The sequence below is a fragment of the Carassius carassius genome, chromosome 25, assembly GCF_963082965.1.
Source record: "Carassius carassius chromosome 25, fCarCar2.1, whole genome shotgun sequence".
In the NCBI taxonomy this organism is placed as follows: domain Eukaryota; kingdom Metazoa; phylum Chordata; class Actinopteri; order Cypriniformes; family Cyprinidae; genus Carassius; species Carassius carassius.
In genome coordinates, this window is record NC_081779.1 from 7,318,467 (window position 1) to 7,344,968 (window position 26,502).

Here is a 26,502-nt window from a genome sequence, read left to right on the forward strand (position 1 = left end):
AAAGATGGGCAAAAAGAAACCAAAGAACAGAAAGAACGGTAAGTAACAGACTTGCATTATTTTCCAAAAAATAAAAAATTGTTCAATAGATTTGATCTTTGAAAGATTTTTCAAATAAAGGTCATATCTATTAGCCACTGGATTCCCTGGAATGCTAAAAGACAAAGACTTGAAAGCACTCAAGGAATGTCAAATAATTATCTACAACCACTTCCTGCAGTAACAACTGCATCTACATCCAGAACAACAGCTGATGGTGAGTCAACTTCTTTTGACATAATCAATATGAGAATATTATTTTTTTATTTTCTATAATTATAGCACACCTCATTTTACACAACAGACAAGGATGAGCTCCTCCAAATGCTGAGAGACATTAAGAGCACGGTTCAGGAAAACCGTGCTATGTTAAAGAAACTACTAAAAGACAATACAGTTTCTGAAGCCCCCAGCAGTACAAGCGTGCCTTCAAAAAATGTTAAAGCAAACCTAAAACTGCCTCATAGAACCTTTGAAGATATGGCCAGGACTGAAAGAGAGCTCAGCACCGCAACAACACGGAAAAAATATGTGAGTCGACACAGCATTTATTTAAAGGGATACTGTACATTAATTTGGTCATGATCACAAATTAATGTATATATATATTCTGATTTGAATCAAAATTATTTTAGTATCTTTCTAAGAAAAGCTTAAAGGTAAGAAAACTAAGAAAAATAGTCCAGGCAGACTATCTATAACGGTACAGTTTGATGTCATTATACAAAATATTTGAGACTTTAAAAGCAATGTATTGGAATCACATATAAAAAAATTCTTCACAGGTAAATTTTTTGTCAGGACTTGGAGGTTTTGGCCCCAAGGATGTGATTAAGAATATTATGCAGCAAGTTCTAACAGATGATCTGGCTAAGGAATTCAACTGGCAGGGGAGAGGAGAAAAAAGACCTTTCTCTCATCTTATTTTAACAGATGTGGTCCGAGGTAAACTCACTGCTGCATGAACACTTCCCACAAATCAAGAACGTTTGTATTTTGTCTGCAGTTGTCTTTACTTTCAAATTAAAACAAATGCAGAGAAATAAAATTAATTTAAAGAACTCTGAGGCAAATTTGACCTAAATAATGTACAAGCTATTTACAGCTGTGAGTATGAGGCTCTATAAAACATATGCTTGAGAATTTCCAATTATTTTATAATTAAGTTTCTTTTTCAGATGCTGCATTCAAACGAAGTGTAAACAGGGCTGAGTGTGAAAATGAAATAAAAAAATATTTGAGTTACACAGCTGACCGACTCGGTCGGAAGAGACTAAGAGAGCAAGGAGGTGAGTGATACAGATGTTATAGATGTCACGTGAATGCACTCATTAGATTATATTTCAGATATAGATGAGCTTCTGACATACATACAGGGATTTCCTTGGTTTTGATTTTATTAAGCTGACTTCAAAATTAATGCAATGTTGAATACTTAGATCAAATACAATGTGCTTGTATACCTATGGCATGAGTATGTATAGCACATTTTATCATTTTTTGTAATTGTATTGAAAACCCCAATAATGGTGGTCTTCACATATTAAATAGCCAACTCTATAGAAAACCTCTATTTTAACCATCCTTTTTAGTATAATCTGCATAATAACCTCCTCCCCCTGCAGGTCCTGGGCTTGAGAATCCAAATGAGATTTCCCCCTCACTGATGCCAGAGACGGAAATACCTTGGGACATTTTGGGATTTTGATCATCAATTTATAATTTATTTCACTTTGACATAACTAAATTAATTGTCATGTTTTCAGTCATATGCCAGCAGTGGGATTAGCATGCTTGTCTTATGCAATATCTAAAATATTAATTATATATATATTTATTATTATTATTATTATTTTTGTAGACTACATATGTCTTTTCCAATGTTTCATTCAAAATAAACCAGAATTACAGAATTACAGACTCCTTCTTTCCAGTGCAGGATTTTTAGATAACTAATCTTACACTAGTGAATTTACTGTATTTATGATCAAAATAAAAGATACACCCATATGTTTTTGCTGGCTCCCATCCCAGTTATTTTGGATGTCATATACTGACACTTTCTGGTAATTCTGTTAGCATAGAATGCCCAACAATTACCTCCAGTTATATTTGCATTTATTCATTTATTTTTTAACTATAAACCTTGTTTACCTGTTATCACCTTAACACATATTTTGATTTCTTTCTGTCAAACATTAAAAATATGTTAAGTGAAATGTTTAGTCAGTGAGTGTAGTTCATGAAATGTGTCTTAGCAATTGAAAAATCTGTTAGAAATGCTAGCAGTGCTGATTTTAACTTGTTTGAAAATAACAACAACTATCTTCTGGATAGCCAGAAGAAGAATTTACAAACTATAAGGATAGTCACCTTGACTTACAAACCAAACCAAATCTTCTTTCTGGGAGAATGTACTGTATGTGGCCTGTCTGAAGTTGTGAAATCAGAGACTCAAAGATGTGACCATTGTTCTGTGTCCTTGGAAATCACCAGTGCTTCCATAATGCTTATATATCCTGACACACAATCAGATAGACAACGATTAAATGCAAAAATTGATGCTTTGACAGAAAAGACAGGTTCATCACTGTTTGAAAAATGCTCACAGGCAGTCAGTGAGGCTGATAATGTGTCAGCTTTACAAGTGTCAGACACACTGAGACCAGACAACATCCCAGTTTCCTTCTACAAAGACAACATTCAGGATCTAATTCAATATATAAAGATGCTCTATGACAGAATCCACAGAGGTTCTTTTAACTGCTCTGAGAAACACTTTAATGAAACTGAAAAGTCAACATGATGATAATCAACACGTTTTTAATGTTGACTACCTTATCATTGCAACTATACTGGCAAAACATCTAGATTTGTCAGTGTATCAGTCAAATGTCAGCTACTGTCATGATCACTCCCAAAACATTTCTGCACTAACATGAGGTTATCATATATATATACACTCACCTAAAAGATTATTAGGAACACCTGTTCAATTTCTCATTAATGCAATTATCTAATCAACCAATCACATGGCAGTTGCTTCAATGCATTTAGGGCTGTGGTCCTGGTCAAGACTCCTGAACTCCAAACTGAATGTCAGAATGGGAAAGAAAGGTGATTTAAGCAATTTTGAGCGTGGCATGGTTGTTGGTGCCAGACGGGCCGGTCTGAGTATTTCACAATCTGCTCAGTTACTGGGATTGTCACGCACAACAATTTCTAGGGTTTACAAAGAATGGTGTGAAAAAGGAAAAACATCCAGTATGCGGCAGTCCTGTGGGTGAAAATGCCTTGTTGATGCTAGAGGTCAGAGGAGAATGGGCCGACTGATTCAAGCTGATAGAAGAGCAACTTTGACTGAAATAGCCACTCGTTACAACCGAGGTATGCAGTAAAGCTTTTGTGAAGCCACAACACGCACAACCTTGAGGCGGATGGGCTTCAACAGCAGAAGACCCCACCGGGTACGACTCATCTCCACTACAAATAGGAAAAAGAGGCTACAATTTGCACGAGCTCACCAAAATTGGAAAGTAGAAGACTGGAAAATTGTTGCCTGGTCTGATGAGTCTGGATTTCTGTTGAGACATTCAGATGGTAGATTCAGAATTTGGCGTAAACAAAATGAGAACATGGATCCATCATGCCTTGTTACCACTGTGCAGGCTGCTGGTGGTGGTGTAATGGTGTGGGGGATGTTTTCTTGGCACACTTTAGGCTCCTTAGTGCCAATTGGGCATCATTTAAATGCCACGGCCTACCTGAGCATTGTTTCTGACCATGTCCATCCCTTTATGACCACCATGTACCCATCCTCTGATGGCTACTTCCAGCAGGATAATGCACCATGTCACAAAGCTCGAATCATTTCAAATTGATTTCTTGAACATGACAATGAGTTGTACTAAAATGTACTAAAATGGCCCCCACAGTCACCAGATCTCAACCCAATAGAGCATCTTTGGGATGTGGTGAAACGGGAGCTTCGTGCCCTGGATGTGTATCCCACAAATCTCCATCAACTGCAAGATGCTATTCTATCAATATGGGCCAACATTTCTAAAGAATGCTTTCAGCACCTTGTTGAATCAATGCCACGTAGAATTAAGGCAGTTCTGAAAGCGAAAGGGGGTTAAATACAGTATTAGTGTGGTGTTCCTTATAATCCTTTAGGTGAGTGTGTGTGTGTGTGTGTGTGTATATATATATATATATATATATATATATATATATATATATATATATATATATATATATATATATATATATATATATATATATATATATATATATATATATATATATATATATATATATATATATATATATATATATATATATATATATATATATATATATATATATATATATATATAGACGCGATAAAAAAAAAAAATACAAAAACGGTCCCGAATTTGTATCATTGTACATTTTTAGATTTGATTTTGATTACCCATTTATATCCATCAAATGCATAAAATCACAATGCACAATGCACAATGTACACTCGATGCAGGGCTTTTTGTCTCTCTTACATGCAAATACATGCTTTTTTTGTCTTTTTATACATGACTTTTTGAAAAGTTTTTCATATTCACACATTCATTCTTGTGAAGTTGTGGGCTAGTGGATAGAGAGTTTGACTCCTAACCCCTAGGGTTGTGGGTTCAAGTCTCAGGCTGGCAATACCATGACTTAGGCGCCCTTGAGCAAGGCACTGAACCCCAAACCGCAGTATAAATGACTGCCCACTGCTCTGGGTATGTGTTTGCTGTGTGTGTGCACTTTGGATGGTGCAGAGCATGAACTCTGAGTATGGGTCCCAATACTTGGCTGAATGTCACTTTTACTAATATGTTAAACCAGGAAAACAGAGAACTTAAACATAAATCTGAATAAAGCTGCATGAAAAGGAGCCTTTGTGCCTCTTGGCTGGACTGTGACTGAATGCAGACTCAAGGTATAGGCTCTTGTTTCTCCATTAGGGGGCAGCCTAACCTCACAACACAAACATTTGACTGCTGTGAGCCATTTTTGATTCGAGTTTACCACTGGGATGAAAGCTAGGTCAAACCATTATACAAGTGTGCTGCTGATGAACAATAAAAAAAGAAAAAAAATACATAAATAAGGCCTCCTAGAAATGGACTGCTGTTCATTGATCCTGAAGCCTGCGACCAGTGGCCTGTTGCGTGAAGCTGAACAAACTAGTTTTAGAGTTGATCAGATCAGGTTCAGTTGGCTCACAATGCTCAATATAAACTTTGCAAACTCTTAACTACAGTGTGACACATGCAGCAAATACAAATCATGCAGACAGTCACTTCTCAGGTGAGAGTCAGTGCAATTCACTTCCTGTCGCAGACTAACATATATCCTTATTAAAAAATATAATGATTGTAAATACATTTATAAGGCAGGAATAGCCCCTGCTGCTGCAGCATAAGTTTGTAAGTTTGCAGATGAATGAAATTATCTGACTACATCAATGCAAATAACTCACCTGTATTTAATCATTTATATAGGCTCACAAAGAGCTCAAAGAAACACTTAAGCTTAGTCATTTAGTCAAGGTTTATATTTTAAAGCTTATTTATATGCATACATTTATATTACTTTTAATAATATTAAAAGTTTAATATCAATTGCTAATTAATATAATTATTATATGAATATTGAATGAATTCTAAATAATTATAATTCATATAATATAAATATAATAAATAATTAGCAGAAAAAAATTGTATATTTTGTCTTTAAAATTCTTTCAAATGTAAACTGGTTTTATTTGGAGCAAGAAATGAAGGGGGAGTGGCTTTATTGCATCAGATATATATATATGTTGCCCCCTAATCTTTGTCGCTGAATTTAATTTATATTATAAACTAAAGTTAAATGTGGAGCAAATGGATGTATAAGTACTCTGATCTTCCCCTTTTTGCTTTAAGAGGCTTTTTTGCTGATAAGAATCACAAAAGACCCATAAGCCCATGGTCAGAGTAATGGATACTACAAAGTAAATGTCTCTCTCTAGACAGTGAATACATCCATTGACTAGCACTTCACATTTAGTTTCAGATTTCCTTTCAAAGGGATCGTCATTAAGCCCTTCTTAAAACACAATATCTCACTCCGATTAATCGAAGGGGTCGACCATTCTTTATGTCAAACAAGGTGCCCCTCTTTCTAGAAGTCATTTCATTTCCACAAATGGCTGCATCACACTGTGACGGTTAAAAAAGGTGTTTAAATGGAGTTGAGTCTGTATTGATCCAGGAGACGGCACAGCTTTCACTGGCCTCGATGTGACACCAGGAAGGACTTGGAGCCCACTCTATTGATCAGCTTTAAATGTGCATGTAGTGTTTATATTGAATCGTCTTCTTCAGACTGTCACAGGTCTGCTGCCACACTGAGGATAATTAACCAGAAAGTGCTAATGAACTACCTGATGTGAGACTGTACACGGCATGACTGTACTATATACATGTTACCAAACTGAGCTCTTTAGGTCTAATAAACTGAAAATTAAATTAAGGAAGCATGACTAAACGACTAGTAGGGAGTCAAAAGTTTACAGTTCAAAAGTTTGGGGTCTTATGCTCATCAAGGTTGCATTTATTTAAAATACAGTAGAAACAGTAACATTGTGAAATGCTATTACAATTCAATAGAATTATATTTGAATATATTATGTTATTTATTACTGTTATGGTAAAGATGAATTTTCAGCAGCATATTTTCAAGTGTCTGGAGGTGTGACCAGATCACATTTTACCCCAATAATAAAAATAAACAAAGTCAAATATTAGGACCTTTAAGAGTTTTTTCATTGTAACTGTATTCTGTAGTTATTTATAGTGGGGCAGTTGACCATTAGAAGTGACACTCAGCAGACAGAAAGACATGATAAAGAAGAGAGGATCAATTAGAGAGAAAACGTTTATTATGACTAGCAGCAGGGAGGCAGTGGAATATAGGGTGAGAAAGAGCAAAAAGAAAACAACAAAAAACAACAACTATTTAGTGTCTAGCTGCTGTCAGATACAGGGACGTGAGCCAAGAATAACGGGTGGCTTTGTTTGTCTGAATTTGAGCTTAATGGCTTCCTTTCAATTCACTGTCTGCATCTTTACATTTGATCACACGTGTCTATCACTGCACAGTTTTTGCCTGTAATTGCAGGTCTGTTTAAAATTGAGTGTGCTGCCTACTTTTATATTCCAAAAAGGAAATTATTCTGCATTTTAAAATATGTTCTGGTCAAATTCAATGACAGCATGGCATGTATCATTCATAGAGAAAGGCAATCCTGATCAAATTCATTGCTAAAAATTATTGATTAGAAATACTTCTGTGTTAATACTTCCCTTACTATATGCCAAAAATCAACATCATTGAAAACAATTACATTTTTTAGACCTGCACATTGAAAAATATAAATCACAGGGGCTTTTCAGGTGGTTTGGCCAACAATAGACTGGCACAAATCGATTAGCAGCTGGTTGGGGACAGGCTGAAATACTTCATGGTTAATTATTATAATTTTTTTTCAAGGAATACGTAATAATAAAATAATAAAAAAAATATTTTAATATTTTAATAATTATAATATTTTTTTTTATAACAGATCAATTTATAAATATAAATACACATTTTATTTTAATGATTAATATAATATAATATTAACATCTGGCTCTGGGCTCCTCCCTCCATCCACTCCGCCCTGGTTCCTATCTCTTTGCTCCCTCTTCTCCTGCCCCTTGCCCGCCTCCAGAACCCCCACCCCCATTCCTCTTGCGGTGCGAGGACGCACCGTTCCGGGAGGGGGCGAACTGTTATGTTCATGAACTTTGTTTCCTTATTTTGTGTTTTTCCTGTTCTTGTTTTGTTAATTGATTGATCCCCACCTGTCTCCAGTTCTGATTAATTCCTGTGTACTCAAATACCCTGTCTGTTAAGTTCTTCCTCGTCCGTGATTGTTGTATCCTGTTGTGCTAGTGGTAGTGGTAGTATTTCTACGCTAGCAAACACACAATTGTAACAATTTTTTTTATTTAAATGTAACTAAAAATGGTAATTTGGTTATTAATTATTCAATTATTGAAATGCAATTATTATTTTAGAATAATAACTAAATTTTCCATTATTTTATCTGATATTTGTATGATTAAAATCATTATAAAAAAAAAAGATTTATTTTGATATTGTCTGGTTACTGTTAAAATATCTTTAAAAATATACAAAGAAAAATATTTATAATTCACAAAAGTAATAATCAAATAATAAAAAATTGATGTATGTGTGATTTAAAATAAGATTATTTTAATTAGTATTTTTATTTTATAATTACATAATTAAATTTTTTATGCAATATTTTTGTGATAATAGTTTAGAAATATACTTGGTACTGTGTGATTAAAATCATTTACAGAATAATTGAAAACTGCTTATTTTACACATATTTTGTTGTGCAGTGTATTTTTATGTTTATTAGAGTTTAAAGAATTATTTCAGCATTTCAAATTAGGTGTGCCATGATCTAAAATGTGGTGTCAAATTATTATTTTTATATATATATTTATCAGTATCTCAAAACACCTGCTTTTTTTGTTCCATTACATTGTACTCGTCCAGTTAAAAAAATAAAAAAAACCTTTAAATGCACTTACCTATGTGTTGTAGACCATAGGGCAGCTAACTAGGTTTTGTACCAGAGCATGTGTCTGTGCTCTCATCATTAGTATCCTCTGTTTCGTGTCTCTCCTGACAGATTTGTCAGGTTCAGGGGTCTGGCTGTCTATCCCCTTTATCTGTTCATTAAAAAGTCCCATCTTAGCTCCACTACTGTAAGTTATCAGGCACGGCGGCGGTGAGCGAGTCTTGTCATTCTCTCTTTGTTGCTCAGATGACTGCATTAGGCAGCACCTTTAAAGATAATTGCTTAATTGGGGCCTTTTCATTTGTTGTCAGCGTATGAGAGGCCGTGAATGGCTAAGATAAGACTGTATGTGGCCAGCTTGGATATCCACTTTCGCTATAGAGAAGGATGCTGACAAGCAGCTCTTGTGGTCCAGCATCATTCGCCGCGGCCTTTCAGAGAGCCCGAGACACAAAAGAAGATAAGTGGGAGAGAAGAAGAGCTTCAGAGAACATTAGAGAGAAAACGAGGAGGAAAAAGGGAGAAATGTGGTTTCGCAGATATATAAAAACACATGTGATTAGTGAGAGGACAGACATGCTATTAGATTAGATCATAAAAGGCAGAGGGATCATATGTTCAGACGAGCTATTAGAAGGGATCAGATGGTTTGAAATCATGCTGTGATTGATTGAGACTGCAGGAACAGGAAAGCGTGGTATTTTAAAGAAAAATAAGGAGACCGCTATTAAATTGATGGAGGTCAATAAGTCACTGTCTTGATGAACGGTAGCCGAACCTTTTGGTTGCTGCACTGCACCACTGCACAAGTCATTTTTAGGGCATTTTTATTTATTTGGTTGGTTGGTTATTTATAACACAATAAAGCTAAAAATTCAAGGAAAGAGTTACTTAAATACATTATTTATATAAATAAAATAAAAATAAATGAAATTAAAAAAGAATAATATATATATATTTTATATATATATATATATATATATATATATAATTTTTTTTAAAAAGAAATTTATACTTTTTTTTCAGGATGCATTAAATTGATCAAAAGTGACAGTAAAGACATATGTAATTTTACCAAATACTTCTATTTGAAATCATTGCTGTTCTTTTGAATCTTAAAAAGAAAATGCATTACAGTTTCCACAAAAATAATAAGCATCACAACTGTTCTCAGTATTAATAATAATAAGAAAAATTTCTTGAGCAGCAAATCAGCATATTAGAAAAGATATATGAAAGATCATGAGATCCTGAAGACTGGAGTAATGGCTGCTAAAACTTTAGCTTTGCCATAACATGAATAAATTAAAGAGCTATTTTAAATTGTAATAATTTTTCACTATTAAAGTTGTTACTGTTAATATAAATATTACTGTGAAATAATACAGCAAATAAAAACATATCATTGTAAAATAGAATTCATTTTTTATTTTTATTTAATAATTAAATTATTCAAATTTTTGCAATTCCATTTTTACCCAATATTTGTGTGATTCAAATATTAAAAATATTATTTTGGCATTATCGGGTCACTTTGTGGTTTAAATATTTTCCAAAATATAATTATTTTTATTACTTACAAAAAAAATATTTGAAAAGAGCTTATTTTACTGCTGCTGGGTATTTTTAATGCTTATTAGAGTTTAGAGAATTAGATCTTTCAGCATCTCACATTATGAGTGCTATGATTTGAGATGTTGTGGCAGGCTAGACAAAATTAAATTAAAAATAAAGGCAATTTTATAAAAGCAGTTAAGAAATACCTGCATTTTGCTTCATTCCTTTGTGCTCTGTCCAGTTTTTTAATCACGTTATTTATATGTGAAAATATAATTCATATGTGTAATATTTTTACAATTTAAAATAACTGTTTTCTATTTGAATAAGTTTTAAAATGTAATTTATTTCTGTGATGCAAAGCTGTATTTTCATCAACCACTACTCCAGTCTTCAATGTCACATGGTCTTTTTTCAATATCTATATATGGTTATGCATTTTTAAGTTTTCTCAACATGTGCCAGACAGACATCTTTGACAGTTACAAGACCAACAAAAGCATTTTTTTTTTGTCTAAAAAGTTTTATGCACCCTTACTACATGCCAAAAATCTACGTCATTGAAAACGATTACATTTTTAGACCTGCACATTGAAAAATATAAATCACAGGGGCTTTTCAGGTGGTTTGGCCATCAATAGACTGGCACAAATCGATTAGCAGCTGGATGGGGACAGGCTCCAGGATGAGAGGTGCTTAAAAAAGCACAAAACATGGAGGTGAATTTATTATGATGTTTAACCAAAGATGACAAATGCATGAAAGGTTCATAAGCTGTTTAGGTCAACAGTGTCATGCATGTGGAAGAATTAACATACATCTATAAGTATGAAAGTGAATCCTTTCATACGTGAACTTTCTTTTAAGTTTTTTGGAAATGGAAATGTATGACTCAATTGAGGAGAATGTCTCTCTGAAGCTATCACAGTGTCTGGAGTATCGTTCATACTGTGAGAGCAGAGGAGAGGAAGAGGGATTCTGAGAGATAAGGGTGAAGAGAGAGACTGATGTGCAACACAGGAAGTGGATGGGGGCAAGATTAGTTTTGCTCTGGTAGTGACAGATCAGAAAAACAGGAGAGGTGAGAAGAGAGATGAAACCGGGAGAAGAGGAGGATTAGTGCCACTTGAGAGATGCTATGTGTGTGCGCGCATGTGGGCTTTACCAGGCCAGGGGATCCTGGAATATGAGGAATTCTGGGAGTTCAGTGGGGATTAGTCTTGCTTGAGGACTGAAAGCTTGAGAGGAGGATGTGAGAACATTTCTTGATCTCGGCTTGCATCATACGTGGAAGAGCTGTGATTTCTTACACCTCCAGAGTGGCACAATGCTAAAAGTACAACTGAAAATTAAAGATAAAAATAAGACCAAAATGGATAAAATTTTCTACAACTTCAGGTCACTTACGAAAGCATCTGATATTGATTACTGTTTCTTTGATGTACCAGAAAAGTGGAACATCAATCAGAAGGTTTTGTTTTATTCAAGCAGTTGTAAGCAGCCTGATACCTGTGGGATCTTCTCAATGTTTGTGGTACTACAATGTGTTTGTCTTCCTCCTCCAGCAGGGTGATAATGTTCACATCCTTACAAAGAAACACCAGAGATTTACTGCCTTGTGTGAAATGGTTCATCCAAATACAATACAGATATTAAACACTCAGAATTGTGTTCTTCTGTGTGTGCTAAAGTCTCTGTTAAGTAATTGTTGATTCATAGCCTTTCACAGTGCTTTACAGTTAAAAGTGCTTCACTGAAACAATCATATAAATGATAAAAAAAAGAATTTAAAGAATAAGAACAAATAAAATGCACAAACTATCATAAGAAAATAAAAATAAAACGAAAAGGATAAGAGAATAAAATGCATAAAATTATAGATTTTTAAAAGTTACAAATAAATTATTATATAGGCCTATATAATTTGTTTGTCCACTCCACTACTCTTTGGGGTCGGTAAGATTGAAGATTGAAAGAAGTCCCTTTTGCTCACCATGACTGCAGTAAAAATAATTACAGTAAAAACCATAGTATTGTGAAATATTGATACAATTTAAAATAACTTTTTATTCCAAATGAGTCGACAAAGCTAAATTTTTAGAAGCCATTATAACAGTCTACATTCTTACATGACTCATTGTAATATGATTTGGTATCATCTGCATATCTGAGGATTTCTCCTAGCAATCTTAATTCCAGTTTGTGATTCATCAATTCCGGCATTTTGCATGATGTACTCTGCATTTAAGTCAAATAAGTAGGGGGACAATATTCAACCTTTTTGATACTATTCTTGCCCAATTTTGAACCAGTTAGTTGTTTTATGTCCATTACTAACTATTGTTTCTTGACATATAGGTTTCTCAGGAGACAGGTTAGGTGGTTTTGTGATCCACACGCACACATTCAAAGGATTTAGCATAGTCAATGAAGCAGAAATAAATGTTTATTCTGGAACTGTGTTGCTTTATCCACAATACAGCGAATGTTGCCAATTAGACCTGTAGTCCCTCTGCCTCTTCGAAACCCAGCTTGTACTTCTGGTAGTTTTCAGTTCACATACTGCTGAAGTCTGTATTACAGGAATTTGAGCAAAACTTTGCTAGCGTGCGAAACCGCAATTGTGTCGTAATTTGAACATTATTTGGCACTGTCCTTCTTCGGGATTGGAATATAAACTTTTCCAATCCAGTGGCCACTGTTGAGTTTTCCAAATTTGCTGGCATATTGTGTGCAGCACATTAACACTTTTAGGATTTTAAATAGCTCAGCTGGAATACAACTAGCTTTGTTGTTAGAAATACTTCCTAAGGCCCACTTGACTTCACACTAAAGGATGTGTGGCTCAAGGTCAGTGACCAAACCATCATGGTTATCAGGGATATTAAAATCTTGTATAGTTCTTCTGTGTATTCTTGCCTCCTGCTCTTTTCTTTCTGCTTCTGTTAGGTCCCTACCATTTTTGACTTATATCATGCATATCTTTGCACGAAATGTTCCATTGACTCCAATTTCCTTAAAGAGATCTCTAGTCTTTCCCATTCTCTGTTTTCCTCTATTTCTTTGCATCATTTGTTTAAGAATGCTATCCTATCTCTCCTTGCTATTCTCTAGAAATCTGCATTAAGTTGTGTATATCTTTCCCTTTCTCCCTTGCCTTTCACTTTCCTTCTTTCCTCCTTTCCTTCTTCCTGTAAAGCCTCATCAGACAGCCACTTTGCTTTTTTGCATTTCTTTTTCTTGGTACAATGTACAATGTCACAAACTTCAATTCATAGTTCTTCAGGCACTCTGTCTACTCAGATCTAATCCCTGAAGTCTATTCTTCACCTCCACTGTATATCCATAATGGATATGATTTAGGTCATATCTGAATGGCCTAATGCTTTTCCCTACCTTTTCAATTTAAGCCTGAATTTTGCAATTAGAAGCTCATGATCTGAGCCACAATCAGCTCCAGGTCTTATTTTTACTGACTGTATAGAACTTCTCCATCTCTGGCTGCAAAGTATATAATCAATCTGGTTTTGGTACTGATCATCTGGCGATGTCCATGTCTAAAGTCGCCTTATGGGTTGTTGGAAAAGAGTGATTGCTATGGCGTGTTCTCTTGAAATAACTCTATTAGTCTTAGCCCTGCATCATTTGTTATTCTGGCTATCTTTTGACTTCCTACTTTAGCGTTCCAATCCCAGAAAAACAAACAATAAAGCAAGTTTTTGGGGGATGAAAAATATCCACTGAAGTGTCATGATATTACAACATCAATATGACACTTAATATACAAAAAATGATTTTTACACAGGGGGTGGGAGAAAAACACTGACATCCTGGATTCCGACGGGAATAAAATCCCTGACTAACCCCTTTAAATGTTGAAAATACCTTATGTCCCCATGAGAAACAATTACTGTCTGAATAGGGCTTAAAGGGGTCATATGATGTTTCTAAAAAGAACATTATTTTGTGTAGTTGGTGTTTATGTGGTTTAAGGTTCAAAAAACACATTATATTCCACATAATGTACATTATTGTTTCTCCTCTTTGCCCCACCTTCTGAAACGCATTGATTTTTACAAAGCTCATCGCTCTGAAAAGCCAGGTGTGCTCTGATTGGCCAGCTATCCAGTGCATTGTGATTGACCAAATGTTTCAAGCATCTGATGGAAATGTTACGTCCCTCAACATATACTGTTATGGCGTGTCCCGGTCAGAACACTGGCATGACAGGACAAAAACAATAAAACCCATTACAAATGAGGCATTTGTTGCATCCAGTGGGAACATAATTACTGATTATAATGACTTATACTGTCTTTTTACATGTTGCATATCATGCCACGTAAACATAAAACCATGTCTGCATTTGTGATTGGAGAAATGACAAACAACAAGTGCTACTCTACACTGCTCAAAACTTGCGTTTGAATCATCAGTGGTAAATCCTTTAAATATGTAAACCTACTTACACACCGTGAGTCAGAAGCGCCAGACTGTCCTTGCAAAGAGGGAGGAATGGCCAGCGGCTTGAGTAAATGGCAGCTGGCAGCTAGAGAGAGGAATAGCCGGGGGCTTGAGTGAGGAATGGCCCTCGGCTTGAGTGAGTGACAGCCAGCGGATATAACGAGGAACGGCCGGCGGATTCGACGAAGGAGCAGCCGGAGTTTGAGGCAACCACATGTGACGACCCAGGGCTGGACTGAGCTTCTTCCACAATGAAAGCCGATCCGGCGATCCACAGCATGAAGTGGATGTATTTCCTCAGTGGTCAGCACGGATCAGCTATAGGCATGACTAAGCGGATATCGTGCTCTTTTGGAAGGCCAAACAAAGTAGTTTCACTTTCACAATGAAACACACAGCTTCTCCACGAAATTGCGGCAGCGGCAACAGAAAGAATAAAAGGTACGCCTTCTTTCTTTGCATGAACATTTGGGAGCGTTTGGCAAATCCTCCCACATAGTGACGTAGAGATGTGGGGGCGTGTTTAAAGGAGCCGTTTTAGGGGGGCGTGGCAGAGTCTAATGAATATCTCTTTGGATTTGAGACTTTAGTCTTTGCAACTTTACAGATCTTCTTTATACACCAAGAGCTTGTTACACTCGCATCATATGACCCCTTTAACTAGCAATGATTTTTACATGTAATTTTCAAGCTTTTTATGATGTTATTTATGGCTGGCTCCTTGAATCACCTCATCTTGATTTTCAGATTACTCCCTAGCTAGATGGAATGCTGTGACTGTTGTGTGTTTCCATGGCAACGTCCTGTCTGTCTTTTAACTAGGAGCACTGGAAAGGAGGAGACAGGTTGACATGATACAAAACAACCCACAAAACAACTGATCAGCATGTCTTGTTTATTGTTCTATATTAACACAAATGTGAAACTGATGGAGAGAGTGATGCTGAGGGTAAAAAATTAGAAGCGAAACAGACAGAGATGGGGGAGGGGGAGGAAGAAAAGAAAATGAGTAAAGAAATGGCCTGTGTTTACTGAGTGACCCTTGAGAGGCACAGAGGATTTTAATTGGCCCTGCACATAAAGGGGGTGGGGAGAGAGACAGGGATGAGCACAAATGAGAGGAAGGTTTGACGGAGGATTGGACAGCAAGAGCAGCCAAGAGGCAATGCTGGTGTTTGTTTTCATTTTTAAATGGCAGGGGAGAATAGAGAGAGAAAAAAACAATGTTATCTCATTAGTATTCACAGATATTTCTGCTGCAGGTGTGCTTCTCACTCACATATGCTTTTGTACATGTGCATAAAACCTGAAACGTACAATATTAGCATACTGACAACATCTCAAACACCTTTACATGAACAAATTTCAATGTATAACTTCATTTTAACTTAATAAAAGAGATAAAATTTTGCATTTAGTACAAATGGAATATTCTATTTACACTTTGTGTGAATGCCCATATATGTGTATCTCTATGAATTTCATTAATATGTATAAACTAGATGCTATTTTTTATAAATGCAATTGGTAACATTTTACAGTATCTAATTAAAAATATATTACATACAGTATATAATTAAATATATTTCTCATAGTTCATGTTGACCTTTGTTAATGTTTAATAAAAGTACAGTAGTTCATTGTTTGTTTCTGTTAGTTTTCAGTGCAATAACTAATGTTAACAGATTTGAAATGCATTAATTAACTTAATTAATAAATGTAAAGACTTATGTAACTCAGTGCTGTGCTCATTGTCTTTTGTCTTCTGTCTTCTGCTTGTATTAGCATAGCGTAAAGGTGCGTTTCAGCGAATTTATGAATGAACCGCTCATTTTAAAATCTTCCCGGTTTACTGACATTTGTGACATCTGCTTCAAACATTATAATGCACATGATAACTTTTAACTCTCCAGTAAGTAAATCCACTTCACCAGCTAATTACTCTTCAGCAGTGATGCTATAGATCTACTGCAAACACAAACGTAAATTCAAAGGTAAAATTCTGCTCACTTATTTCTCTGATGCATAAAGTATGTAGATTGCTCAGTGTTGAGCTGCTGCGAATTAGTTCAGGCTTAAAAAAGACATGCGAAGACAGCAAATTATAAGGTACTGGCAGGATAAAGCTGGAGCACATGGGGAGAGAAAGATGGATGAGGGTGTACAGAATGGAAAAAGTGAGACAAATATGGATGGATTGAGACTAGTCCACACACACACACAGAATGAATGAGTGACCAATGGGAGAGAACATTACAGATGGACTCAATAAAGCGGCTGGATTCCTGAAAAATTGAGTGGAAAAGCAAGAAGAGCTTAGAGGACAAAACAATTCAAGGGCTTATGTCAAGGAATATAATATTCCATTATATTTCACATACAAACATCAGATGAAAAACTGTCAAAATTTCCTTCCTTTTTACTTATTCTAAAATCCTCAGGTGTTTGACATTTTACTAGAGTTACTATAAAAACCATTAAAAAATGTTACTTGAAATAAAATAAAAAAATAACTGATATCAAACTTTTAATTGAACTTGATATCTAAAGTGACTAAAGCTAAAATAAAAGTAAAAAATTAAATAAAAAAGACTAAATTATTGACAAAAAAAGAAGAAAAGGAAAACAGAAAATACAAAAATAAAAACTTACTTAAAATATGAAAAATTCAGTTATATAGTAAAAAGGCATCTTATATCCAAAAAGTATATTTCACAAAAATAAAATAAAATTCAAAATGTAATTTCAAAAAAATGTAAATCTAAATGTAATCCAACAACAATTATAATAATCAATACAAATAATGATAATAATAAATTCTAATTGTATTAATATATATTTTTAAATTTATCACTACCTTTAAGAGGATAGTTCAGCCCAAAAATTTTCATCATTTAATCACCCTCATGTTGTTCCAGACCTTTCTTCTGTGGAAGGTATAAATATTTTGAAGGTGTTGGTAACCAAAAATGTTTGGTTCCCATTGACTTACATTGGGAAAAATCAACAATGGAAAACACCAACATTCTTCAAAATATCTTCTTTTGTGTTCAACAGAAGAAAGAAAGTCATACAGGTTTGGAACAACATGAGGGTGTGCAAATGATGACACAATTTACATTTTTGGGTGAACTATCCCTTTAGCATGCGAGACAGCAGAATAAACTTAACGGGTGGTGAACAGAAAGAGTAAAGACCAGAGCTCCTTCTGCCAGGGCTGACAGATATTATTCCAGCCAGAATTAGATTCAGTCAATACAGGTGACTGGCTATCGGTGATCAATTACAGTGCAGGGACAGCATTGATCATGCTCAGTCAAATGTGACATAAACAAGACGCCGGCGATCAATAGCGCTTTGCAGCGTTCAGCTCCAGACATTCGCCGTGCGTCTCAATTAAGAGAATCGTTGGAGAATCCTGAATCACCATGTGCACTTTGATAAAGAGACTCATTTAGCCGCATCACTGTAAGACAACAGAGCTCGCCGCCATCATCCACTGAGCGTGTGATACCACCGTCCGCAGCAGATCAATCATCTTGTGTTGCTTATTGCACTCGGAAAGAAAGACAGATAGACAGACTGGCAGAAAGATGGCGAGACAGCCTGAATGTTGTTGCAAACAGATAAGTCAATGTTCTGACTCAGATAGTAGTCGGTAGTAGTGGTTAATTATTATGATTATGTCAGTTTGAGAGTTACAATACGCATCATGTATGTTAGAATATGCTCATACCACTTTAAGAAATAGCTCATGGATTTATCTAATACAAAACAAAGGAAAACAAAAGTTATTCTAAAGTTAAAGTAGAGTCAATTACAATCATAAGTCCCTCGATATAAAATGAAAAATGTTTCAATGAGTCCAACGTCACATTTGACAATCAGTTACTTATGCATTTATCCAGTGACTATACAAAATCTCAGCACTCACAGTAGCAGAATGAAGTTATCAAATTAAGCATGTGACAAGTTTATTTGAGCACTTGAATTAGATGACAAGCATGATTGATCCCTCAAATCACTGTGTAATGAGAACATCATTTATGTAAAATGATTATTTTTTGTATATGTTTGCATTCATATTTATTTTATATATGTGTATTTTACGCATTACAATTTAAATATACAAATATAAAATAGAAATATACATGTTTTCACACATTTTGCAATAGTGTTTGAAATCACTTCAGAAATCCTGGAAAACTTGAGACTATTCTCTCAGGAGACAAATCTGACAAGCAGTAGAAGTGAGAAAAATTTGCTCTCCACTTAATCTCAATTCAAAACAGAGCTGATCTTCACCCTCCTTCCCTTCCTCTTCGTTTGTTTCTATCCTATCTACACACAAAAACACACTAAATACAGCACACATAAGCTGATGGTCTAATGCACTGATGTCTGTGTAATGGTGCACTCTGATCTGATGATGCACACACACTAACACTCACCCTGAGCTCCTTCAGCCAGACCACAACGCCCCATAAACAGCTCCATGGTTTCATTAGAGCTAAGCCACAGAAAGACAATGGCACTCGCAGGAGAGGCGCTGTGTCCCTCAAATAAGTTAATGCATTAACTGTGCTCTGAAATTGAAGCTTTGTGTGACAGTGTGCTTTCATCTGTAATCTCTTCTTTGGGGATCACCACATACTGTATGGACACATAAGGAGAAAGGATTCAATTGATTTTAAAAGGATTGTTCAACCAATATATATACATATCTTTCTGTATGTTTTTTCTCACTCTCTATCATTTGAAGAATATTTTGGCCACTCTCATTCCACTACACTATTAAAAAATAAAGGTTCTTTATTGGTGTTGATTGTCTCATGATCTTTAACATCCATGGAATCTTTCCACTGCACTAAAGTTTCTCTATAAGGTTCTTTAGATTTTAAAAATGTTTTTCATACTCTTTTAATAACTAAAATCGCTGAAAGGTTATTTTGGAACCTTTCTATTTAAGAGTGATTACAGTTAATAAGTAGCACATGAACAAATCATTCTCTCTCTGATCTTTACAGCCCTCAATCCTGAAAACATATATATTAAGGTTTCCACAAAATATTACATTTCAATATTGAGAATAATCAAATAAGCATATTAGAATAATTTCCTTGTCATCACAGAAAAAAAAAACATTTTAAAATATATTAAAATAGAATACAGCTACTGTAAATTGTAATATTTCACAACATTAGTGTATTATTTTTATTTAGCAAATACAATACAGCCTTACTGAGTATAAGAGAATTTTTTCAAAAATGTAAAAAAATAAAATAATTTATATAAAACAACATGTTTATAATTTCCTTGCTCTAAAGCCATTATTCATATCTATATGAAAATATAGTATAATACATTATTTCTCCAAATAATACAGGCTTGGACTGATGACAGAATTTACAATTTTGAGTGAACTACGGGTTCCTTAACTATAAACCATATGCAGAATTCAAATATCCAGCTCAGTTGAAAACTGCCAAAAACTTGATGTTGTAAAGATATTTGGAGCCAGTTGGTGGCAGTAGAATTGTAGTAATACAAACCCTGACCTCAGTGGAAACTAACAGCTGGAGTGCAAGTAGCTTATTATATAAAGTATAAAGAATCTTGTACAAAAATCTCTAAAAGTTGTATTTTTAAGACGTTTATTTGTAGCATAATGCAAGCTACAGCAACTTCATGCCCTTAACATCAATTATTATTTATTCATTATACTGAGGTATTAAGGACTATCCTGATTGCCCTCTGATAAATTCAGTTTGCTACATATAAATTCCCTCGGTACAGAAATCCAACCCATCACACTGATTGAATGGTGAGGTTTGCCCATACACAGACAGCATTAATCTTATTTAAGCTAATCCTCAATGCTCTCAATGTGAATACTATGAAAAGTCTGATTTTATTAAAGTGAAGTGCTCCCAATGAGAACAAGCAGCAGTAAATGGCACTTAGGAACAAAGAAGAAGAAAATGCCGGAAATAGCTAGAAACCCTGACTTCAATCACAGAAAGTGCTACTGCACTAACTGCAGGACTTTGGTTTGTTCATAAAAGGCAAGGCAACCGCTGATTGAAAAGACTGGAACAGGAAGATATTACAAAGAATATGGCTCAATGCAACACTGTCACAGGCTGTTAAAAGCTTTTATGAACTATTTATAACTATTTCTCAGAGAATGACTGATCCTTGGGTAGTAAACTGCCACTCACAAACCACTTGTTTAGATCCAAGACGTGTCTAACGGCACCCACAATGAGCATAACTGCTAAATGCAAGGAATCAAGGACAATGCAAAATATAAGTATTGCATATTTCTTAAAAATGCAACCAAAAATAATAAATAATTAAATAATAATAGTAATTAGATAATAAATAATTAGATAGAAAGTAGTATCTGTTAATATTTTAATGGACCTAATATTTTTTAATAAAAACTCACACAATTGTTTCAGATATGTTTAAAACAAGAAAAAAAAAATGCCTTTGTGGTGAGAATAAACTTAATTTAACACATTCACATTATCTGTTGCTGTTTTGCTTCTCAACTAAAATGATCTTAAGGATACTTAAATATTAAATAAACAATAAATAAGGCTTGAATATGAAGCGATGCACATTTTGTCCTTGAAACCATTCTGTAATTATCTTCATCGTTTCTCAGCGCCAACTGCCCTGACCTGGGAATGATAAAAACACAAATGATATCGGTTCAGTCCCTTGACGCAAGAACTGCAAATGGACACACATGGAAAGATGAGAGCAACGTGTTTTCATTTCAGTAAGTGCTAGCCGGTTGTCTAGCTTTAGCTCTGATTAAAGTAAAGTTATTAGCCTCTTTGTGGTCAGTGTTGAAAAGCCACAGCTCTCATAAAGCCGAGAATGATTTATCCTTGACCTAGAGGACTGTGGTGAGGACATGTACCCAGTAAAGCTCCATTATGGTATTAATTCTTAACCCTGGACAATAGCAGAAGCTAATAACAGTTAAACTCACAGGGGAAAAGATAGCGGAAGCTAATGCCGCGTTTCCAGGAACTAGGGACTTTGGCCTGGTACTCGGTGTGTTTCCACCGCAGGAACCAGGAACTAAATAAAGTTCCGGGTAAAAAAAATGCCCCTCAGAAAGTCCATGCTGGTGAGGTGGTACTTTTTCAAAGTTCCGGAACTTTCGGGGGCAGGACTTGTGGGCTAAACATGCTGATTGGTTGAGTTCACGCAGCATTGGTTGAGTTCCCTTTCATAGGTCACTTCGGAAATGTAAGGAACCGTGTACCAGGTTCATCACGAAGGGAGACTCCCATGAAAGGTGCGTAGTGTGCTTGGGCTTACATCACGCACAGGCAGCACTTAGCGGCCTTTCTTCTTGCCCTCACTGTGATGGCCTGCGGCTTAGAGTACTGCGCTCGAGGGTAGAAGTGTTTTCTAATGTCGCCCCCGCGTCTAATCCCCGCCGTGTCACTTCTGCGGCTGCCGAGGCACCGCACGAGGCGATGGCTTGGGGAGACATGTGCGACATGGATTATGAGGACAGCGCTGTGCTGGAATTTTCTCCACATCGCTCGCTCTCCCCTACCCTAGTGCAGGAAAAGAGCTTTGTCGAACCAGTCGTTATCTCAAACGAGGATTTACAGCCCACCCCGGAGGCATATGATGCTATCTCCTTTAGTTGTGGACGATATGACGACGACATCTTATCCACTGCGGCCTCGGGGTCTGAGGACTTTGCGGCCGACGCTAGCCCTCTCCCTCCTAGTGGACAGGAGAAGCGTGTTTCCCCCTCCTAGAGCGAGCTGTTGGATGTGGTTTCTCGTGCGGTGGGTAAACTGGGGCTAGATTGGGAGGTTGAGAAGGCCGAGGCCCAACCTTCATCTAAGCTGGATGACCGTTTCCTAACTAGTCGTACACCTGCGCAGCCCCGAAGGCCCTTGCCTTTTTTCCCGGACCTCCACCAGGAGGTTTCGAGGTCCTGGAAACAGCCGTGCTTGGCGCGCATCACTAACGCTGCGGCTGCGGATTTCCCAACCATTTCTGGCATGGCGAACCATGGCTATGCAGCGATGCCTCCGGTGGTAGAGACTCTCGCCGAACATCTCGCGCCTAATTCGGCCACGACATGGAAGTCTCGCCCCCTTCTTCCTTCTAAGGCGTGTCGAGTCACGTCCAGCCTCGTCAGGAAATCCTACATGGCCGCAGGCCAGGCGGCTGCTTCGCTCCACTCTATGGCGGTCCTTCAGGCCTGCCAAGCGGAGCTCTTAAAGGAACTCGATGAGGGGGAGAGTATCACACCCGAGGCCGTGAAAGAGCTGCGGCGAGCAAAAATTGATTACGGTCGAGCAACACCTCTGGCTTAATCTCACCGATATCAAGGAAAAGGACAAATCTTTTCTTTCGGTGGTGGAAAAATTTAGGGCAGCGAAACAGCAAGCAGCCGCCTTCCGCCAGCTGATTCCTCGCAGGCCCAGGGAGGTTGAACGCCGGCAAGCGCCCACGCATTCTCGCTCAACCTCCTCCACCGCCAACAAGTTGCCTCACGAGAAGAGCCTTCACCTATGGCGCCCCCTCGTAAGGATTGGGGTCCTAAGGTTTTTCCACCGGCTCGCCAGTGACAACGAAAGAGGTTAGACCTGAGCTCGACGGCTAATGCCTCTCAGTCTATCACATCATGCGTGCGTCGCTTCAAAGCGGATCGCACAGTGACGGTGAGCTTGTGCCTCAGACTTTTAGGTCTAATGGCAGCGGCATCCCCTGTAATCCATCTGGGATTACTTCATATTCTCCCTTTTCAGTGGTGGACGAAAAGTCGGAACATTTCACCCCGTTGTCTTCCGCATCGGACGATTTCGGTGACACGGAGGTGTGTTATGTCAATAAAACAGTGGATGTCAACCGAATTCCTTCTAGCCGGAGTTCGGCTGGGGATTTGTGCTTCCCGAGAGACTGTCACGACGGACGCGTCTTTGACCGGTTGGGGAGCTGTTTGTCAAGGGCGCCCAGCTCACGGAGTGTGGACGGCGTCAAAACGCAGTTGGCATATAAACAGGTTGGAATTACTGACAGTTTTTCTAGCTCTCCAGTACTTCTCGAATCTGCTAATCGGCCGTCATGTACTGCTCAGGTCAGACAACATAGCGGTTGTGTCGTATCTGAATCATCAAGGAGGATTACGCCCCCTGTGCAGGCTGGAGAAATATTCTTCTTTGGTCTCAGAACAGATTTCTGTCGATCCGAGCGGTTCATGTCCCCGGACGTTTGAACTTCGGAGCGGATTTACTATCCAGACAGACTCTGGAGCAGGGGGAATGGAGATTGCACCCCCAAACTGTGAGCCTCTTATGGCGGATTTTTGGAGAAGCAAGAGTGGACTTATTCGCGTCGAGCATGATTACGCATTGCCCGCTGTGGTTCTCCCTAATGCATCCATAGCTCACAATTGGCCCAGAGCCAGCTTGTATGCTTTTCCCCCGATTTGTTTAATTCCAGCGGTGTTAACCAGGATACGGCTGGACAGAGTGGAGCAGCTGCTGCTGGTGGGTCCGTGGTGGCCCACACAGCCGTGGTTTGCGGACCTTCTACGAGACGCTTATATGCTTTCAAATGGAAACTGTTTACGACCTGGTTGGGAATTCGTAATATGGATCCAGTTTACTGCCCAGTGGCTTCAGTACTGGAGTTCCTTCAGGACCGTTTCTCTGATGGAGTAACGCCAGCCACTCTGAAAGTTTGTGAGATGTATAGATGGTGCCTCAGTGGGCCGTCATCCGCTGGTTTCTCGTTTTATACAGGGTGCGCGACGGCTGAGGCCTTTCCGCCCTGCGCGAGTTCCTTCATGGGATTTATCCATTGTGTTGCAAGGTTTATCAGGGCATCTGTTTGAGCCCTTGGAGATTATACCGGATAAAATCCTGACTCTAAAGACAGTTCTTCTTGTTGCTTTATCCTCCCTCAAGAGAGTTTACAGGCTCTACTGTTTCACCCTCGTGCATGGAATTTGCACCAGGCTCTGTGAAGGTATTGCTGCGACGAGGCCTAATTATGTCCCTAAGGTAGCTTCTAACCCTTTCCGCTTTCAACAAGTGGTCTTGGAGGCTTTACCCCCTGCAGAGGCGGGGTCAGGAGATCTGAGTCTTTGCCCTGTCAGAATGCTAAAGACTTATGTTGATTGAACAGCCCCATGGCGTGAGTCTGACCAGCTGTTTGTCTGTTTCGGACACAAGAATAAAGGCCATGCTGTCACAAAACAACGCATGTCCCATTGGCTGGTGGAGGCAATATCTTTAGCCTATGAGGCGCGTGGACTCGCTCCCCCTTAGGAATTAGAGCTCATTCCATGAGAGCAGTGGCTTCTTCACAAGCTTTTCTCGGTGGATCTTCTATGGATGATATCTGTGCTGCGCCAGGATGGTCCTCACCGAGCACTTTTATCAAGTTTTACAATCTGGATGTGAGGACGGCTCCTGGCTCCCGGGTTCTCTCCGCTTGAGCAGATGCTTCCTTGGATCCCAGCTATCAGGTACATCAGGCATTATGGTATAGGATTCCCATACGGTGACGTCACAGCAGCATCAAAGTGACCTATGAAAGGGAACATCTCGGTTACGTATGTAACCACAGTTCCCTGAATAGGGAATGAGAGGCTGCGGCCCCGGCCGTTCCATACCTTGATAGCATTCTTCTTCTTCAGTTCATGAAATCTGAGCGAAATAGAGCGCGGCACCCAGATATACAATGCGTACGCATGCGTGGGGTGGTGCCAAGCGCTATTTGGCCAATAGGATTGGCGGGATGGTATAGGTCTTCAGACATTCGTCACACAGAGGGGTGTTCCCATACGGTGACGTCACCGCAGCATCTCGTTCCCTATTCAGGGAACTGTGGTTACATACGTAACTGAGATGTTCAACCACCATTTGATTGACGTCACACTCCCGAGTCGAATGCACAAAGTCTGAACTACCGAGGATGCACATCCAAAATCAGCGTACTTTGTATTGAGAAACGCGCCCAGACCTACGTCACTAGTCTATTTGCCTAATCTCCCCGGTACTTCACACCACGATGGAAGGGCAGAAAGCAACAGGTCTGGGGGGAAAAAAGTTCCTGGGAAAAAAAGTTCCTGGTACAAATGTTCCGGGTAATTTCGGTGAAAACGCGGCATGAGTCTCCTTGCTAACAGCTGTTTTTTGAAGCTGAAAGCTAGGGCAGGTATTGTTAACATGCTAAGAGGTGATAATGAGTCAGATAGAAAGAGATGGCAGCACTAAACAATTGTCACTTCCTGTGGACTTTCTTTTAATTTGTCTTGTTTATCAGTTAATGAGAAGTAAGCATGTTTAAGATGATGAAAAGGAGAAAATGGCAAGATTATATAAATGAAGTTGTTGGCATTATACATTTGACCTAAACATATATTATCAATTTGACCTACACAAAATGCCAATAGATAGATAGATAGCTCAGCTCAGTATTTCATTGAAAGCAGTGTTTGTTGTGTTGATCAAGTGGATTATTTTGATATTTTCTACATGTTCGTCTCTCAGTAATACCTCAGTCCTTTCCGCCACTAACAACAGTGAGAGAATATTAACTTTTAGTTAACATGAGCTCTGCAACAATGTTTGGATGTGACCCAGTTTTGTCAGCTTGAGCTTTCTAATGCTTGCTGTTGGCCTGAACATCAGCACAGAGTTTGAGTGATAGCTCTAAATACTGGGTTATATGAAGCGCCATTTGTCCATGTAGCATCACATTTAGCTCAAATCAATGCA

At 37.7% G+C, this 26,502-nt stretch overlaps 1 protein-coding gene across 2 annotated transcripts in view; it reads left to right on the forward strand.

Moving 5' to 3' along the window:
* The window catches only part of LOC132104037 (uncharacterized), a 35,771-nt gene extending 33,718 nt beyond the window's left edge, over positions 1 to 2,053 (forward strand). For both annotated transcript variants that reach the window (XM_059509217.1, XM_059509216.1), the window contains 5 exons: positions 135 to 256; positions 344 to 570; positions 825 to 984; positions 1,218 to 1,328; positions 1,665 to 2,053. In XM_059509217.1, the coding sequence (XP_059365200.1) occupies positions 135 to 256; positions 344 to 570; positions 825 to 984; positions 1,218 to 1,328; positions 1,665 to 1,747 (703 nt within the window). In that variant the 3' untranslated portion in view covers positions 1,748 to 2,053. The remainder of the gene's footprint in view (positions 1 to 134; positions 257 to 343; positions 571 to 824; positions 985 to 1,217; positions 1,329 to 1,664) is intronic.
* Positions 2,054 to 26,502: the final 24,449 nt, after the last annotated feature.